Source organism: Tympanuchus pallidicinctus, unplaced genomic scaffold (assembly GCF_026119805.1).
Source record: "Tympanuchus pallidicinctus isolate F22 unplaced genomic scaffold, pur_lepc_1.0 scaffold11, whole genome shotgun sequence".
In the NCBI taxonomy this organism is placed as follows: domain Eukaryota; kingdom Metazoa; phylum Chordata; class Aves; order Galliformes; family Phasianidae; genus Tympanuchus; species Tympanuchus pallidicinctus.
In genome coordinates this window covers 5279341-5297449 of record NW_026294627.1, presented here as the reverse complement: position 1 = coordinate 5297449, position 18109 = coordinate 5279341, and the positions used below count along the sequence as shown (strand labels likewise).

At 47.5% G+C, this 18109-nt stretch overlaps 1 protein-coding gene and 1 long non-coding RNA gene across 2 annotated transcripts in view; both read left to right on the top strand.

The window, feature by feature from the left end:
* The window catches only part of ME3 (malic enzyme 3), a 112372-nt gene extending 102020 nt beyond the window's left edge, over positions 1 to 10352 (top strand). The window contains exons 8-14 of the mRNA XM_052669860.1: positions 5351 to 5448; positions 6117 to 6230; positions 6787 to 6892; positions 7400 to 7542; positions 8429 to 8602; positions 9222 to 9320; positions 10081 to 10352. Coding sequence (XP_052525820.1) covers positions 5351 to 5448; positions 6117 to 6230; positions 6787 to 6892; positions 7400 to 7542; positions 8429 to 8602; positions 9222 to 9320; positions 10081 to 10242 — 896 coding nt within the window. The 3' untranslated portion in view covers positions 10243 to 10352. The remainder of the gene's footprint in view (positions 1 to 5350; positions 5449 to 6116; positions 6231 to 6786; positions 6893 to 7399; positions 7543 to 8428; positions 8603 to 9221; positions 9321 to 10080) is intronic.
* LOC128074598 (uncharacterized) overlaps positions 1 to 18109 on the top strand; it is a 482510-nt gene that overhangs the window by 350310 nt on the left and 114091 nt on the right. The window lies entirely within an intron of this gene.

The following is an 18109-nucleotide window of genomic DNA, read 5'->3' as shown; positions in this document are numbered from 1 at the left end:
CTAGTTTTTGGCAAGACAAAGACAAATTTCAGCAGATTAAAATGTCACAGTATCTTACTTTGTTGTTTCAGCTGGCATGGAAAATGCATCAGTAATTATCACAGGAAACTAAGGAGGGGGGAGCACAATAGGAAGGGAGCATTGGATGAAGTTTTGATGCAGAACAAAGCAGACTGTGTCCTGTCAGGCAGCTCCAGAGCAGCACGCTCCCCCCATGGGGAAGATAGAGATGAAGATGTTCTCAGTCCTCTGGGGGCTCACTATTGCCAAGGCCTTTTGGACCCGCTGTGCTCTGCAGCAGAAGAGGCTCCTGTGTCTTCCCTTGCTGCTACTACATTAACTATTCAAGGGCCAGCTCCAAGACTTTTGTCTGAATAACAAAACCATAGAATCATAGAATCACAAAGGTTGGAAAAGACCAGTTAGATAGTCTTGTACAACCATCAGCTCATCACCACCATGCCCACTAACCACATCCCTCAGTGCCACATCTCCACAGTTAGATGGTGACTCCACCACCTTTCTGGACAGCCTGTTCCAGTGTCTCACCACTCTTTCTCGGAAGAAGTGTTTCCTACTATCCAACCCGAATCTCTCCTGGCACAACTTAAGGCCATTATCTCTCATTCTAAGGCCATTATCTTTCATTCCAAGTCACTCGTTGTCTGCAAAACAAGTCAGATCAGAACAGTCCAAACTCCTGGGTAGGAATGGACTTCAGTGGCTTGGGCTTTGTAATGCAGGGCCCTAAAGATCTGGCCCTTATGTTACATTATTTTGAGGATTGTGACTTTTCACCCTTACCACCCTCTCCAGAGATGTGGGTCAACAGTGTCCTAGATCTGTTCATGGAGGATGTGAATTATTTCCCTGTGCACTGATGCTTTGCATTTCACTGCTGTTCTCAATGACTTGCTCCATGCCATTTCTAGGTTTATTTTCTTAATGTCTTACAGAGACCCTGTGGGAGAAGGATAACAATAGCCCGCAGACATGAGGGTGAAGCATTGAGCTGCAAATGCTTCAACAGCTTTTTGCTTCAGCTTTGTTGTGTTTGACTTTTTATTATGCATTTGGAGTGCATCTGGACAATCTCTGCTCTGCTTTCCAAAAACAAGCTGAATGATCATGTGAACCAGGATTTGGAAAAGCTCTGTGCTTCCTCTACATCCATAAATTTAAATATATTTTCTTGACTGCCCTTCACTGGAGCTGTTGAATGGGTGTTTGCTGTTGCCTGGGCCCTAACACTTGGCATGGTTTTAATGGCAGAAACATAAGCAGGCAGAGCAAGGGTAAAAATGGGAAGATGGGGCTGAATTTGGCCATCCTTTCCATCACTGTAAAGCCATCCAGAGAGATGCCAGAAGGAGAAATGGGCAGCAGTGTGGCTGCTTACTGCTATCACTTAGGGATATGGTTTAGTGGTACAGTGATGGGTTATTAGTTGACTGCAGAGCATCTATTCCATTACCTTAGTGGTCTTTTCCAACCATCCTGATTCTATGATTCTACGATCGCTTCTTCTGCCAAATGCATGGGTTCAGCCCAGAGCCCAAGCACATGATGCCTTGGCATCAGCACTTGGCAGCACTTTTCCCATTGCACCTGTGCCACTTCTGTATGCTGCTCCTGCTCTGGAGGCAGGATAACATCACCAGGTGCTTCTGCCTTTTCCATCTCTGCTGAGCTGCGGAGCAGATCCTTTCCTCCAGTTTGCACCAGTGCAGCTCCACTGACATCTATGGGGCTAGTTCTGCCTTACATTAGAACAAGCAGAAAATCAGCCTCAGGAGAGGGGTTCTTTAATGTTTACAGTATTTTCAGCATGCCTGAGTGTCAGAGATAAATTCCTACTGTGAAAGCCATTTTCCTGAATGCACCACAGTTTCAGATGCTCTTTCCTTTGCTGGCCCTGTTTGTCTGGAGTCCCCAGAGAGATTCCTGAGGGCTGCTTGCTGGCCTGTGATATAGAGCAGATCACCCACTGAGCCTCACACAGACAGGATGCTTTGTGAGCATTTTCCTCTGTGTGCCCTTCTCTATCTCACATCACATACAGACCAGCCAAGCTGGCTCTTGCTAATTACTTGAGGAAGCAGTTTTCTGCAATAGCAGGATTCAATCTCTTTGAAAGACAGATTGACTGATGTGTTGAAGGCTACTTGGTTTTCTATTGCCACAACTTATAGTGATGGTTGTTTTTTTTTTCCACATCTCGCTTTGTGGTCTTTTTGGAATTGAAGCACTGTGATTGCTTGGATATTAGGAAACATTTCTTCTCAGTAAGAGTGGTAAGGCATTGGCACAGGATGCCCAGGGAGGTGCTGGAGTTCCTGGAGAGGTTTAAGACATGTGGAGATGTGGCACTGAGGAACACTGTCGGTGGACACGGTGGGGATGGGCTGATGGTTGGTCTGCATGATCTTAGAGGTCTTTTCCAACCTTAATGATTCAACCTTACGATTAGCCAACTCCTTATGCAAACCAGCTGTGCACTCGCCTGCATAGAGATGCTTCTATTGTTACATACTCAGAAATTGTAATTACCAAAGACAAATATTGAGCTGAGGCCAAGGTACTGTAACTTTGTTACTTGAGTAATGGGGCTGAGATGCAGTTCGGAAGATGTGGCAGGACTGGAAGCACAATGGGGGGAGAGAGAGGGAGGATTAGGAAGAGCAGAGCTGAGGAGAGCCCTGCTGTTGGTCTCTCTGCAGTGTATGCACAGGGGGCAAGCAAAGGCGCACCTTCTCCCGCCAGGCTCTGCTCTGCAAAACATACAGCTGAAGCAGTGTCCACTGTACACCTTGCTTCTCAAATCCCGGCATGGAGCACCTTTAAAAGGACACTTTACTGTGAGGGTGGTGAGACACTGGAACAGGTTGCCCAGTGAGGTTGTGAATGCCTCCTCCCTGGAAGCACTCAAGGCCGGGCTGGATGGGGCTGTGAGCAACCTGGTCTAGAGAAGTGTCCCTGCCTACAGCAGGGAGTTGGAACTACATGATCTTCAGGGTCCCTTCCAACCCAAGCCATTGGATGATTCTTTGACACAGAGTATCTTTCCTGGAAGTCCCACCAACATTTTCCTGCTGTTTAAATGGTTTTGCCAATACCATTTGTCCCTTCTCAGCAATCACAAAGTTGAAAACAATTTTCCCTGTGTCAGAACCAAAAGAAACAAAATATTTCTCCAGTTATGCTTCTTGCTTTTAAATGCTTTCCAGGCATCTGTTGCTGCTCACGCTTTGACCTGACACATTGCTGCATTCTGATTGTTCCACTCTTGGACTTTTTCCTCTGATCACCCACACAGCGATTTGGGGATTTCTGTTCAAAGTCAGCCTGGAATATAGTGTATGAGCATGCACAAGTGTGTTCACATCCTCATAGATATCTCAAGCTTGGTATTGCTGAGAGCTGTGGGACTCTGATCTCTCCCCTCTTCTTTGCTGTTCAGTCTGCCAGAGTGGGTTATCTTGTCTCTGAAAACAGTGGGGACACAGACAGTGCTGGGATGCACTAAGTGAAGCTCTGGCACAAGTTGCCCAAAGAGGTGGTGAGTGCCCCGTCCTTGGAGTGCCCCAAGGTCAGGCTGGCTGGGGTTTTGAGCACCTGATGGAGCTGCAGTGTCCCTGTTCATTGCAGGGGGTTGCATTATATGATCTTTAAGGGTCCCTTCCAATCCAAACGATTCTGAGACTTCGTCAGACTTCAGGTCTGCTTTAGCATGGGTCCAGCCCTGTTTCTTCAGGGAGTCCCATCTCTAGCAGTGGCACGACAGAAGCTGAGCATTTCTGCTGATGGCAGACCCTCCAGAATCTGGAGAATTAACGCAGAGACACCCAGAAAAAAGCAAAATCTAAGAACTATGCCATTATCTGTTGTTCCTATTAATTCCTTGGCCGCTCACTGTTTTCTCCTGCAGTCTTTCTACTCAGATGGCATGGCATTTTACCAGGTGGATATGTCACTGTACATATGGCTTAATGAGGAAGGGAAGGCAAGAGGAAATTCCTCGTGTACATCCTTCAGTTGTCTGAGTTGGCAGTCGTTAATATTGAAGCAGCAGAGCACTCTGTGACAGGTTCCCTCCCCATCATCTCCTTTTTTTAATTGGACCCAGCTGGTCTAAGCCTGGAAATAAACTGTTTTCTGAGCTAACAAAAGGACCTCATCCTTAGTGCTGAAGCAAGTTTCAGTGAAAGAGGTTGAAGAAACCACAGTCTGTAACATTAAACCATGAGATTAGTCCATTGTATGTCTGACACACGGATGATTGCAGTGCCCTCACAAATAAGAGATGACGCTGCTGCCGTTCTGCACCTGGCTGCCTGTGTGTGACACCATGGTGCCGTCGTTTGCTACAAGGATGTGGCCATTGCCACCTCTGCTAAAGCAGAGTCACTGTTAGGTAGCAGCTGTGACTCCTTTTTGGAGCGCTGAACTGAGCTATAAAAGCAAAACTTTGGGGAGATGATGGCACCGACAAAAACTTCTGGATTTTCTGTGCAGCTTAATGCAAAATTACTCATGTCAATAGAAATTACTGCTCCTCCAGAATAACTGTGCTCCCAATAGGTTTTGTGTTTACGTGGAAATAATGAGAGAGAAAATCTTTACCCACTGCCATGACGTACCAGTAAATTTCTGCTTCAGCTGTGGCTGTGGCACTAAAGAAAAGGAGCAGGTAGAGCTCATTTTCTCGAATCTCAACAGATGCAGCAGCACCATCTGCTGGTTTCACTGCTCACGGTCATGCTTTGCTCCTGAGCTGCTCTCCTTTTGCTCCCAGCTGCTGGCTGATTAAAAACCTGATTAAATGGCCAGGATAATAGGAAACACTGGAAGACCGGTGAAAGCAGGTTTCTTAGCCTGAAAGGCACCAGCAGTGCCTGAAGTCTCACTAGCCTGTGCCTTACTTGAATTCTTGTTGTGCCTTCACCTGGGATAAGACATTAGATTAACACTACACATGAACACTGCTACTTGGAAATACTAATTCTCAGAAGACATCTGCAGGGCAGGAGAATACTGGTTTCCCAGAGTCAAAGAGACACTGAGTCTCAGATAGAAAATAATGCCAAACACCCAGAGATTTAAGAGCACAGTTCCTTCCACAAGGTTTGTAACAGCTATCAGCATCATCCCTGGAGGTGTTCAGGGCCAGGTTGGATGGGGCTCTGGGCAGTCTGGACTAGTATTAAATGTGGAGGTTGGTGGCCCTGCCTGCTTGATGTTGGAGCTTGATGAACCTTGAGGTCCCTTCCAACTCAAAACATTCTATGGTTCTATCAGTAGGATGGGGAATCCCTTTGCCAAGATGACCCTCACAGTTTTCTCTTTTCAGGCACTGCTTCTGTTGCAGTTGCTGGCCTCTTTGCAGCTTTAAGGATCACAAAGAACAAGCTCTCTGACCATAAGTTTGTCTTCCAGGGAGCTGGAGAGGTAAGGATGTTCTTGAGTTTGCTCCTAAATACCATCTAATTAAAATTAAGTGAGAAATAAAGTTAACCAGGGAACACCCTACAAGGTTTGGCTTCCCAAAGACAAAGCAGAGAAACACGATTTTTGTCACTGGTCAGGAGTGGGCCCACAGGTGGAATTTGCTGCTGCACAGAAGTTGTCAGCATTCAAGTGGTATGGATGCTGCAAGGCTGCCCATGTGTCAATAGGACTTTAAGTACCCCAAGGGAAATCCCTTAGGAGGCACCATGAGGCTGGCTTGAGCCCTCAGGGTTTGTATTTAAGGTAATCCAGACCCTCTTGAATGACTTAGTCAAAAGGAGTTAGACTTAAAGAACTGTAAGAACATGACCTCAATTTATGCAGTCAGTTGCATTGCCTCCAGAGCATAAGTCAGAGTGCCTGTCTGGTGCTTTGCACAAAGAGAGAGGAGGAAGAAAAACCTAAAGCTTGGACTGTGCACTTGGTTCAGGTCCTGGTTCAGCAGTTTCCCACCTGCAAGCCCATGGGCAGTATGTGCCCCTGTACACAGAGCAGAAATTCTCTCTGCTCTAAGTGGTGCTGGGGGATGACCCAACACATCTTTTGTTTAAAATCTTCTCCCATAAGATGCTGATACCCCAATGAAATGATTATTTACTGTATTCCAGGCTGCAATGGGCATAGCTCACCTCATCCTCATGGCCATGGAAAAGGAAGGAATTTCACGAGCAGATGCCATCAAAAAAATATGGATGGTGGACTCCAAGGGACTGATAGTCAAGGTAAATTCATCTCCAAAGCTATCCTCCACTTCCTCAGCACCTCCTGCAAGCTAAAGAGAGGCCAGAGCAGGCAGACACCTTGAACCCTGCTCAGCTCTGGCACAAAGGCTGTGGTCAGCAGATCTGTTCCTGCTCAGAGAGCTGGATCTCATGGTAACAGCATGAGCAGCACTGGCTGTCTCAAAGGCAGCACTTTGGTACAGACCTCTGAAGTTGTAGGATGATGTCTCAGTGGCATCAAACTCAAGTAATGCTAGAAGTTGTGCATGTCACTTATATGGGACATCACAAGAGGTTGGTGATCCAGCCTGGACCAGCCCTGCTCTGCCCTCCCTGGCTCTTCATAGAGTCATTAAGGTTGGAAAAGACCACTAAGATCATCTTGTCCAACCATCAACCCATCATCACCATGCCCACTAACCCATGTCCTTGGGGCACCTGCCCCCATCCCTGCTTAGAAGAAGGGCAGGAAGGTGAAATGAACTGGTGAGTTACTCCATTATCTTTCTACCTATTGCCAACACCCTGAAGTTCGATTCCTTTTTTTCCCTTGCAGGGCAGGAGCCATCTGAACCACGAGAAAGAAATGTTTGCCCACGACCATCCCAGTGTGAACACACTAGAAGAGGTTGTGCAGAAAGTGAAGCCGACAGCAATTATAGGTGGAGTTCCCTTAACACAACCTTTTCATGTTGGTTCAATTTTTAGGAGAGTTCCTGTCTTTCTTCCAGGGTGTCCTTTTGTTCTCAGAGTCAAAATGCAATGAGTTATTGGGTTTCTTTTGCCCCTAGTTGAATTCTCCACATCATTCCCTTCAGCCATGGGATGGAGTCTTCCTCTCTGTAAAAGCCCTCCCAGATGGGCTGCAAATGGAGGTGCCACTGCATCAGAATCTGGGGCCCAGGCAAGCAGGGCAGGACAAGGACAACAGGCAGCTCAGGCAGGACTTTGTGAGGCAAAGCACTGAGCCCAAGCACTGCCCCCACTTCCCTACCTGGAGGAGCAAAGGGGCTTCAGTTTGAGACAGGTTTTTGATTTCTTCAGAACATAACAAAGAAACATTTGCACCTGCATCTCTAGGTTCATTAAGTATAAGAGGCATTCAGGAGGGATCGGTCCAATGCTCTGATGTCAGAAAGCACCAGCTCACTCTGCTGCTGTTGTTTTAGGTGTCGCAGCCATTGCAGGAGCTTTCACTGAGAAGATTTTGAAGGACATGGCAGCTTTCAACGAGAGGCCCATCGTGTTCGCCCTGAGCAACCCCACGAGTAAAGCAGAGTGCACAGCAGAGCAGTGCTATCGCCTCACTGAGGTACCAGGTCACAGCACAGGATGGGTGCTCCAGGCATGCTGCTGATATGGCTGTACCAAGGAGACCATAGGGGGCATGGTGGGAAGACAAGTGGCAGTAGGTATATGGAGATCAAAGAGAGATTCAGGCTGGTCATAAAGAAAAACATTCACACTGTGAGGAGGAGCAGGGGGCAGAGAGCTCACGAAGTCTGTGTCCTTGCAGATTTTCAAGTCCAGACTGGATAAAGCCCTGAGCACTGTTCTAACCTCACAGCTGACCCTGCCATGAGTCTGGACTATAGATATCCTTAGTGTCCCCATCAGCCTGAATTAAATTGTGAGCCTACACATTGTGAGCCTATAAAGCTGTCTGAGATGCCCTTGTCCCTCAGACTACTGTCCCCTGCACTTTGCCACCATATCTGTTTGTGTAACAGCTCGGTCAGCCAACTCATGCTCAGTAGCACTGAAGAACTGTCACAAGAATTGATTTGGGGTGAGATAGAAGGCCTTGTCTCATTCTCCCCTATGCCCCCCCGCCACCTGCTGCTTCTTTGTCTCAGTGCTGCTGGCTGGGGTAGTTACACAGCCCCCAGATCTTCACCCCATACATAAATCCCTCTACTCCATATATGGTTGATAGCAATAGGACAAAAGACGCCTTCTCAGCAACTGCAGAGAAGTTGGGCAGTGCAAACACCTGCTCAGTGCTCAGTGGCCTCATTCATGACTTTATGTGTGGCTCTGGGGACCAGACCTTCCTAAGTATCAATGGTGAGGGATGGCTTTCCTACAGATTTGTCTGCCTGATCGCTGGAGTTTTCTTGAGTACACACCATGGAGAGCAGCAGAAATATAAAATGGCCCTTCTGAATTTTCATGCCTCTTTCTCTCTCTTTGTTCAGGGCCGGGGAATATTTGCCAGTGGGAGTCCATTCTCAAAGGTTACCCTGCCCAATGGCCAGACCTTCTTCCCTGGCCAAGGAAACAATGCCTACGTCTTCCCAGGAGTGGCGCTGGGAGTCATAGCCTGTGGAGTCCGGCACATCTCTGATGACATCTTCCTCATCACAGCACAGGTTTCCAATGGGCTAATGACCACTTTTTAAAAAAACTACAAGGGACACATGCACCTATTTGAGGGCAATTCGAGAAATCGGCTTGGGGAAATTGCACAGCATCAGAAAAAAAGCCATAGCTGTTCCGAGTCTCAAAAAAGTTCATGCTTCCTTGCATCTTGCATCTACAAGTGACAATAAGGTTCCCCTCCTTGCATTATCCACACGCCATCCCCACAGCTGCTCCCCTTTTTAGGAGCTTTACCCAGGGAGTCTCTCCTTGAAGATCTCCAAAAGCCACTGGGACACAGTCCTGGGCATTGTGCCCTGGGTATCCCTGCTGGAGGAGGGGTTGGAGCAGATGGCCTCCACAGACCCCTCTTCTGATCTCAATCAGTCTGTGATTCTGTTCATTACCTGCCCAGGCACAGCATTTCCATCATCCCGGGCTCCAGTTTTAAGTCTATGCTGAAGTGCATAACACATGTATTTTGAATAGTTTTGCAGGTTATGTTCCTGCAGGTTATGTTACAGCCCCAGCTCCTTTGCTGCTTAGGTTTCAACCATGTATTGTATAATCCTAGCAAAAGTGGCACATGCTTGAGACCATCTCTATAACCTGCCTTCCTCTTGTTTCTAGTCTATTGCTGCTGAGGTGACAGAGCAGAATCTTGCAGAGGGAAGACTCTATCCCCCCTTGAACAGCATCAGAGAGGTATCTTTCAAAATCGCTGTCAAAGTAAGTGCTCATTTATTTTCACTGTGATAAAGAGGGCAGGACCAGCCCTGGCACTGTTATTGTTTTGTGTTTTCTTTAATCCATCTTATTCTGTAGCCTAAAGCAATGTTTCTCAGGAATTCTTCCAGACAGAATTACTCCTTTGATCTCTTCTTTCATTAAAGCCCACATTTGAAAAGTACCTCTTGATTCTGGATGCCTCACAGTTCTCAAATATCTCTTTCTTTGCTTGGAGCTGTGAGACTTCTCAGCACTTGAAAAATCAGGTTTAGGATTGACATCAAACATGAAGCAAGTTGCCAGAAGATTCTGGCAACTCCTTTTGAATTTGATAGAGACCTAAGCACCTAAATATTTGTTCAGATCTAGGCTTGTTATCTAATGATGGGATTTGTGCTCTGTGTACATCAAATTTATAACTCCCATTCAGGGGACACCCACTGAGAATCACATTGGCCTGCTAGGAGTTACTGAGGGATGCATATTGTAAGTTGGGAGCCTAAGAGTACAAGTGGAGGTGGTTGAAGGGCTGCTCACCTTCCTCAGTTGCACAACACAGGAGCTGCAAGCAGCTTGCATTCCCAAGGGATGAAGTGCAGCCAGCTTGTGGGTCAAAAAAATAATAAGCAAAACAGGATATGATTTTGAAGGGGGAAAAAAATAAAGTTGGATGATGCAACCAGGGCTGAACTGTAGTTGGTTTCAACTTTGTGATGTGTCAGTGTTATTTCATCAGCTCACACTGCTTGTCTTTTTGCAGATTGTTAACTGGGCCTACAAGCATGGTCTTGCTTCTTGGTACCCTGAGCCAGCAGACAAAGAAGCCTTTGTGAAACAGCTTGTTTATAGTCCTGATTACGATTCCTTCGTTATGGATGATTACACGTGGCCTGCTGCAGCCATGCAGACACAAGATGTATAAGTGGTTGTGAGAACTGTTTCCTCATTTTTTCCATTGGTTCCCATGGTCCACATCACTGCTGATATAAATGAATATTAGGCTTGTGGGATTATAAAAATAATTGAATCAAAGTACTTTTTTTTTTTATTATTTGTCACTGCTTTTTCTTTGTGGGAGCATATCAAGAGGGGGCAAAAATAGAGTCCACGCTGGGAAGTCAGTACCCTGGTGAGAGAGAGAGGCTATGCTTCCAGTCCATCCCAGTCTGCACTGCAGCTTTTGCCATCATTTAAAGCCCCACAGACACCACGAATACTGGTGTTCCCTCTCCAGATTTGAAAACACTGCATTTAGGCTGTACAACGGCAGGCACAAGAGGAAGCAGAATCTTCCAGGGAAGGTCAGAGGCACAAAGTGGTCACGTGGCTCATTTTCTCAACAAGAGATGCTCGATGACTTCTTACCAAAAAGAAGAACCTCACAGAGCACTGTTGTATCTTCGAGAACTTTGGTCAGCCAGGAATGATGTCACCATCTGTGGTCAGTCAACCCCAGCAGATGACCCACACAGCTGCTCACCTATTCCCTTGCAGTGGAGTGGATGAGAGAATCAGATGGGTAACAGTGAGAAAAGTTGCAGGTTGATAAGGCAATTCTATAGGTACAGCAACAGCTGTGTGTACAGGCACAGCCAGGAGCCAGCTCTTGTGTTCCTTGTTCTCTCATTGTCTTCCTCTACCCCTGCTGCTCCCATCTTCTCCACAGTGTACCCAGAGTCTGAGGGACTCCCCTCCAGCTCCTCCAAGTGCCTGCCAGGCAGCCAGGGGCTGCAGCACCAAACCTCTGTCCTTGGGAAGGATGGCACAGCCAGAAATACTCTGTGAGAAGGCATTTTTCTGCCGGATGTGGCTGAATGTGGCTGAGGTCCTTGGCCTCTATGAGAGGGCAGCCCTGGCTGAGAGCATGGCCAGGACGGGATTCTCTTGCCAGCAAAGGCACTACATGGTTGGGCTGTCCAGGCAGAAAACTTCCCACGGGTAGAGCTTGCTGGCCTTAGCATTAACCCATCCTTAGAAGCAGCAGAAGCTGCTCAGTGAGCACCTTCACCTGGTAAATCCCTGCCTAATGTGAAAAAATGATGTCTCTGAAGTCTCTTCCACCACTGCCCGAAGCAATCTGCTGGCTCAGGTGCCCAGGGGGCAGTAAGGATTCTGTCCAAACTCCAGGCCTAAACCATCCCCTCAAGGAGCCTCCTGCCATCCCACCTCACTTGGACATTACAGCTGCCCACATTCTTAGCAAGTGTCTGAGCCTTGGGGCCAGAGATCTGTCCCCAGAGGCCACTTGCCCAACTGCCGGAGCCACGAGCAGAGGGGTGATCATGGAAAAGAAAACCCTTCTCTGTCCAGCAGAAGTCCATAACTACCAGCATAGGCAATAGACCCAATTTTGTCTCCTGCTGGCAGAAGGCACTGTTTCCCTGTGCCCTGCCAGGCCCCATCCTGTCAGAGAATCAAAGAACCATAGGAATGGTTTGGTTTGGGAGGAAACTTAAAGCTCCATCCCCATGCTTTGGGCTGGTTGCCACCCATCAGATCAGGTTGGCCAGGGCCCATCCAACCTGGTCTTCCCCTCTCCAGGCTGAAAAAGCCCAGTTCCCTCAATCTTTTCTCATAGGAGAGGTTCTCCAGCCCTCTGGAGTCGATGATCCCTGGAGGTCCCTTCCAACCCCTACGGTTCTGTGATTCTGTGATTCTGTGATTCTGGACCTGCTGTGACAGCAGGTGTATGCCTAAGGGATTGCATGTGCACAATCAATCTAAGATGACAAAGTTTACCATCAGTCTAAGATGTGATCTCGGTGAATTAGTCACTTATTGAGGATCTGTATCAGCAAGGCATCATGGCATTAAGGTTTAAGTATCCACAGGTGCAAAACCTCAAGAGGCATCCCTGCTCATGGGGGAATGCTATCATGCAACTCACTGCCAGCTCAGGGGCCTCCTGTGCTGCTCATTGTTTATGGGGTAAGGTAACTGACTCATAGTCATACGTGTTTTTTAGGTGCATGCTCAGTTGGCTCCTAGCTGTTGAAACAGGTGTCTGCTGAGTTCTTTCAGCCCCGTAGCATGAGGCAGATTTGTGGCTGCTAATCTGTGTTTGTGAGAGCGTTATCAGTACTGTTGCTGTGTCTCAGTGCATGGCCCTGTGTGCAAGGCCAGGCCACAGCAGGGAGTTGGGGGCATAAGGTGGGGGAGTTGGGGGGGACACCATCACAGGTCCTGACATGTGTCCCATCAGTTGCCATTGCCATACATTCCCACTGCTCTCCCGCCTCTCCAGCCAGCGCACAGGCAGGTCTGAAATGCTGCAGAAGCCCACAGCAGGCAGCCACGGATGCTTTGTGGTTCTCTGCAGCTGCAGTAGAGCCACCTCTTCTGCTCTGAGAAGAACAGGGCTCAGAGCAACATCAGTTCTGAGACCAGGGCAGAGCTCAGGTTGTGTCCATCAGCTCTTCAAAACCTCCAAGGACGGAGACCCCGTGCTCTCTGTAGCCACCCAGTCACAGTGCTGGCCTGTCCTAAGGGCAGAAAAGCTTTCCTGACAGCAGCTCTGAACCTTCCCTGTGCCTGTCCTCTGTAGTCCATCCACTGTGCACGAGGGCACACCTGGCTCAGTCATTAAGCATCTTCTTAGAAATAGGGGGGTGTTGCTATAGAATCCCCTCTCGTCTTTGCATCTCTGTATGACACGGCCTCTTTTATGAAGCAGGTACCACAGAAGCTGCAGTATTTGTGTATGTTTGCTACAAACCAGTTTTCGTATATGGTGGCACGGTCACAGGTGGAAAATGGGGCCAAATGAGTACTGCAAAAGAGAAAAATGAATAGCTCTGGTTTGACCATTTGCAGTGGATCGTTGGGTGTGCAGGGCTCACAGGGAACCACTTGAGGGCTGTAGAGGACTTCTAACAGCAGTGTTTTTCTCGTTGAGACGTACTGGGAGCAGTACATCACATTGTCTCAGATTTAAGCGGTGGCATTGAGTGCTTCTTCCTGGATAAGTACAAACTCCTGTAGAGTGAAGCTCCTTCAAAATCTGAACTTGCTGTTTGGCTGCTCCATGGGATGCATTAAATGGTACAGCAGATCCGATCAGTCAGAGAAAAACACAAGCTGAATACCATGGGACTTGAAGCTGCTGGCTGTTTGTGCTCTGTGCTCTAATCTAAAGCAAGGATATCTGTAGCAGATCACTTTGGATTTCTCTGTTCCCCTTTTTTCTAACAGCAACAGAACAAATCCTCTATCCCTCAGTTCTTCCTTTTCTCTTTCTTTGAAAAATAATGCTCTGACTTGAAACCAGTGATAAAAACGGCACAAATACAGGAATGAGGCAGTGTTGATATCTATTTCAAGGATTGCTGCAGCATCCTAACGTGATGCTAAGCCTAGCAATTGATTGCCATCCAAAGGACCACTGCAAGGAAAAACCCTTTCGTTCCCTTTGTTCCCTCACTCCTGCTTAACAACACTGCATCCACTGGCCTGGATTAGTCAAGTAGTTTGCCCCACAAGATGACATACTCTTTCTTCCAGTACAGTGGCCATCCATCAGCCGAGCCAGCACGCAGCTGGCAGCCAGCAGCAGCTGCTCCCCAGCACCCAGGAGCCAGCCCACCACCCAGCCGAGCAAAGGGTCCCTGAGCAACGCAGCACAAATAAATGGCATCAAGCTCAGAGCCGTGCTCCTTCGGTGCTCCTTTTACTTCAGACCTTGTGCCTGGTGTTTGTCAGCTGGCTCTGTGCCCGTGGGGCTCATCTAACCTTTAAAGAAATGTGGATTGAAGTCTTTTAAGATGAAATTCAAGCTACCTAACCATCACGTTGGTGCTTGGCATGTTCCTAAACTGTCGCCCCAAATTAAACCTCTGTTCGTAAAGTCATTTTATGAGGCTTCTTCCTCACACTTCATGTGTGAATCAGAGACATTTGCTTTGCTAGCACTTCAAGGGTGTGCTGACCTTTCAGTCCTGAGAGGAAAATCTTGATAAAATCACTAATTAATGACTGACTTTGAATCACTTGTCCCAGATAGGAGGATAAACAAAGAAGCTGAAGGTCTGGCTATTAGACAGGAAAGAAAGGTTTTTCTTTGTAGAGCAGGCTTGGCTGTTAAAATACCTAAAATGGTGGTAATTGATTTATATTCAATTATTTGAGTGCACAGAAGCAATTATGGCTAATCCTTAAAGCCTAGTTGAACTGTGAAGCGTTACTATGCTAAAAAAGATTCCGTGTTAGTTACCTGCTGATGAGAAATGGTGGCAGGAGGATGGAATTTCACTTTTATTCATAATTGACACCAAATTTTGCCTATCTTTGCTTTTTGTATATTGAGAACAAAAGACGTGTTTACTCCAGAGCTAACGAATTTAGCTGATGAACCAATGACAGGGAACTGGATCTGAAAGAAGGGAGGAGATTTGACCACACTCTTCCAACACTGACTGGTAATATTCAAACAAGATTTGCCCTGCTCAACTCAGTCATCCAGGCTGTTTGTATAACCAGAGGGAACAGCATGGAGCTGTGACAGGGGAGGGCAGCTGGGGGTGAGGGAAAGGGTCTGCACCAGAGGGTGGTGGGCATGGAACAGCCTGCCCAGGGCTGTGGGCACGGCCCTGAGCTGCTGGAGCTCAGGAAGCGTTGTGACAGTGCTGTCAGACATTGGGTCTGGGATTGGAATGGTCCTGTGTGCAGCCAGCAGTTGGACTCAATGATCCATGAGATATTCTATGATTATGTTTCAAGAAAAGAACATCCAGATCACTTATAAGTTGAACATATAACAGACATGGGAGGGGAAGGAGTTGTTCCAATGGATGCCATACCAAGGGAGGTTCCAGGACTCAAGGCCAACCTGAAGCATTATCTCAGCTACATTACAGACCAGAACGCGTCCAGCACAGGCTCAAGTTCTTCACCATCAGGTCTGGACGTCTGCTTGCAGAAAGGGCCATGTCCACTACATATCAATATTGCAGGGATCAAGAGGATCAGTTCATACAAACTCGTTCTTTACCTCGTAACAGCATATTAAGATCACAGTTAAGGAAATGTGGAAGACAACACAACCTGGGCCACCGGCTTCTGTGCTGCCATCCTTCATTCCAGACCGCTTCAGAAAGGATTCTTTACATTTGAAAAATGTCTTGGCAACATCAAATCAAAGATTAATTTAGCTGCTGTGCAGGCACATGTGTGGCTTAATAAATGGTCCTGTAACTTTTATAAAGGTGAGCAAAATTATGCTTCTCTTCTACTCAAAAAAACAACAACAACAACAACAACCCAGCAGTATTCCCTAGCTAAAGCTAATTGTTAAGTATTCTCTTCTTGTCATCTTGTAACTCAGTCCAGCACACAAACTAATATTCTTAGCTGAGCTTTGGCTGGCAGCGCTGAGTCAAATGACCTCCAGCTCACTTCAAACATCTCTGTGAAGATGGATGTGGGCAACGACCACAGGCAGGAGCCCACAGAGGTGCAGTTCCCCTCAGTGCACACTGCTAAGGGACGGCACCTATGGCAAGAGGCAGCACAGCAAATGGGGACAGTCACCTCTTCATCTGCCGCAGCAGCATGTGCCAGAATTTGTTCAGCCGAGCCCACAGACTGAATAACAATTAGCTAAGACTAAAGCAGTCTTAAACAACCAACAAGAGACACCCTGGCACATGAAACATGCACTAACAGGAGCACCAGAGCCCGTTGGTACAAAGTTGGAATCCTGCCCTCCAGTGCAGTGACATTCTCAGCCCCTACTTCAGAAAATCAGACTTGTAGGCATTAACAATTCCTGTATCCACCTTTGTTGCTTGCACATCAATACAGAGCTACTTTTTCTCTCTTGCTGCCAATAATTGCAGAATGACCTTCAGTTTTTGCACCACTGACAAATGCAGTTTATTGACAAAGACAGAAAGCAAGCAGACTTTACAATAAACTTATGTTCTTTACTAACCTTGTTTGACAACTACATCAACTCATCAAAGATGAGAATGTCCAGAGAAGAGCAGCAAAGCTGTGAGGGGTCTGGAGCACGAGTCTTATAGGGAGCAGCTGAGGGAACTGGGACTTTTCAGGCTGGAGAAGAAGAGGTTCAGGGCAGAAGTGATAGTTCTCTACGTGCCCTGAAAGGAGGTTGGGTGTTGGCCTCTGCTCTCAGCTAACAGTGACAGGACAAGAGGGAGTGGCCTTGAGTTGTGCCAGGGGAGGTTCAAGTCGGTTATTGGTAACATTTCTTCTCAGACAGAGTGGTGAGGCATTGGCACAGGGTGCCCAGAGGGGTGGTGGAGTCACCATCCATGGAGGTGTTCAAGAACTGTGGAGATGTGGCACTGAGGGATGTGGTCAGTGGCATGGCGGGGATGGGCTGTTGGTTGGATTAGCTGATCTCAGTGGTTTGTTCCAACCTTAATGATTCTAGGACTTGTTATCAAGGATCGTAATGTATTAGAGCAATCCTAAACTCAGGTCATTCAAACTTAGCGAGCCCATGCAAACAATAAGAGAATCCTTCTGTTTTCTTGAAGGTGCTTTGAACAAGCAAGCTGTTTAAGTAACAAAATACTGAGCTGCAGCAGTAGCTATTCACTGTGAACCCTTTGTCATTTATCAATAAAACACCATCGAAGACAGGTAAGCTTCCTCACTAAAAAGTGAACAAGGGGCTGGGATGTGCGGTGCACAGAGCAGAGGGCAATGCTTCCCAGGGCTGGCAGAGAGCCTCTGTTTGGCCTCAGCTGCAGGCAAACTGCTGGGAGCAGCCCAACTCCATCGCAGGCACTCCTCAGTGCATCCTCTGGCAGAAATGCAGCAGTGCTTCAAAGGACACTGACTTTTTTTTTTTTCCCAGCATAAGGTCTGATAATCTGAAAATCCCCATTTAAGAACTGTTATGACTCCTGGAGCTGCAACTTCTGACAAGTCCACAAAGAGGAACCCCTCTGCGTGATTCTAAGCTGACCCAGCCCACTGACAGCCTTCTCCCACTGCTTTGAGACAAGATCTGACCCAAGAAGGATGATGCTCTCCTTCAGGGCACCCCAGGTCTCTGGACTATCAGCAGAGCACCTGAAAGCAAGAAGCACCTTCAGGTCAAATCTCTCCTTCATAGAGTCATAGAATCATTTGAGCTGGAAGAGACCCCCAAAAGCCATCTAGTCCAACTCCTCTGCAGTGAGCAGGGACACCTACAGCTCCATCTGTTTGCTACTTAAAATAAAAGGGTGAGTGAGGCCTGTGGGGAACTGAAGCATTCAGGTTTGCAGCCTCCACGCAGCAGATCCCTGAGGCTGCTCCTGAAGACCTCCATTAGATATTTTTTCGAGCAATATTCCACTGAAATCTGCAAGGCAGCCGACAGACAAGGACGTCACAAGGTCTTCAGGATGAGATCCCTGATAAACACACATCGCCCAGCTCAGGTGATAGAGCTGGGCACTGAGGTCTGTTAGTGCAACCATCGAGCTCACACGCTCCCAGCAGCACCCACCCATGCTACAAATTCACATGCTTGAAGCAGTGACTGAACAACAACAAAACCTCTCCAACAAAAACCACCCCACAGCTGCCCTTGTGTGGCCAAAGCGCTGTTACCCATAAGCCGTGCTTGGACTACATGCAGACTCACACAACCTCCCAAGGCAGCTGTGCCAAAGCGAGGGCAGCAACACGGAGCTCACAGGGCAGGATGCTGCCCAGCACCCAAAGCAGTGGCCACGCAGGATTAATCTCATTTGCAGCCACCTTGGTTGGACCAGCAGCCCACTGCTGTGCACACACACACACTGTGAAGCTTAAATTAACTTGAGAAGCATATT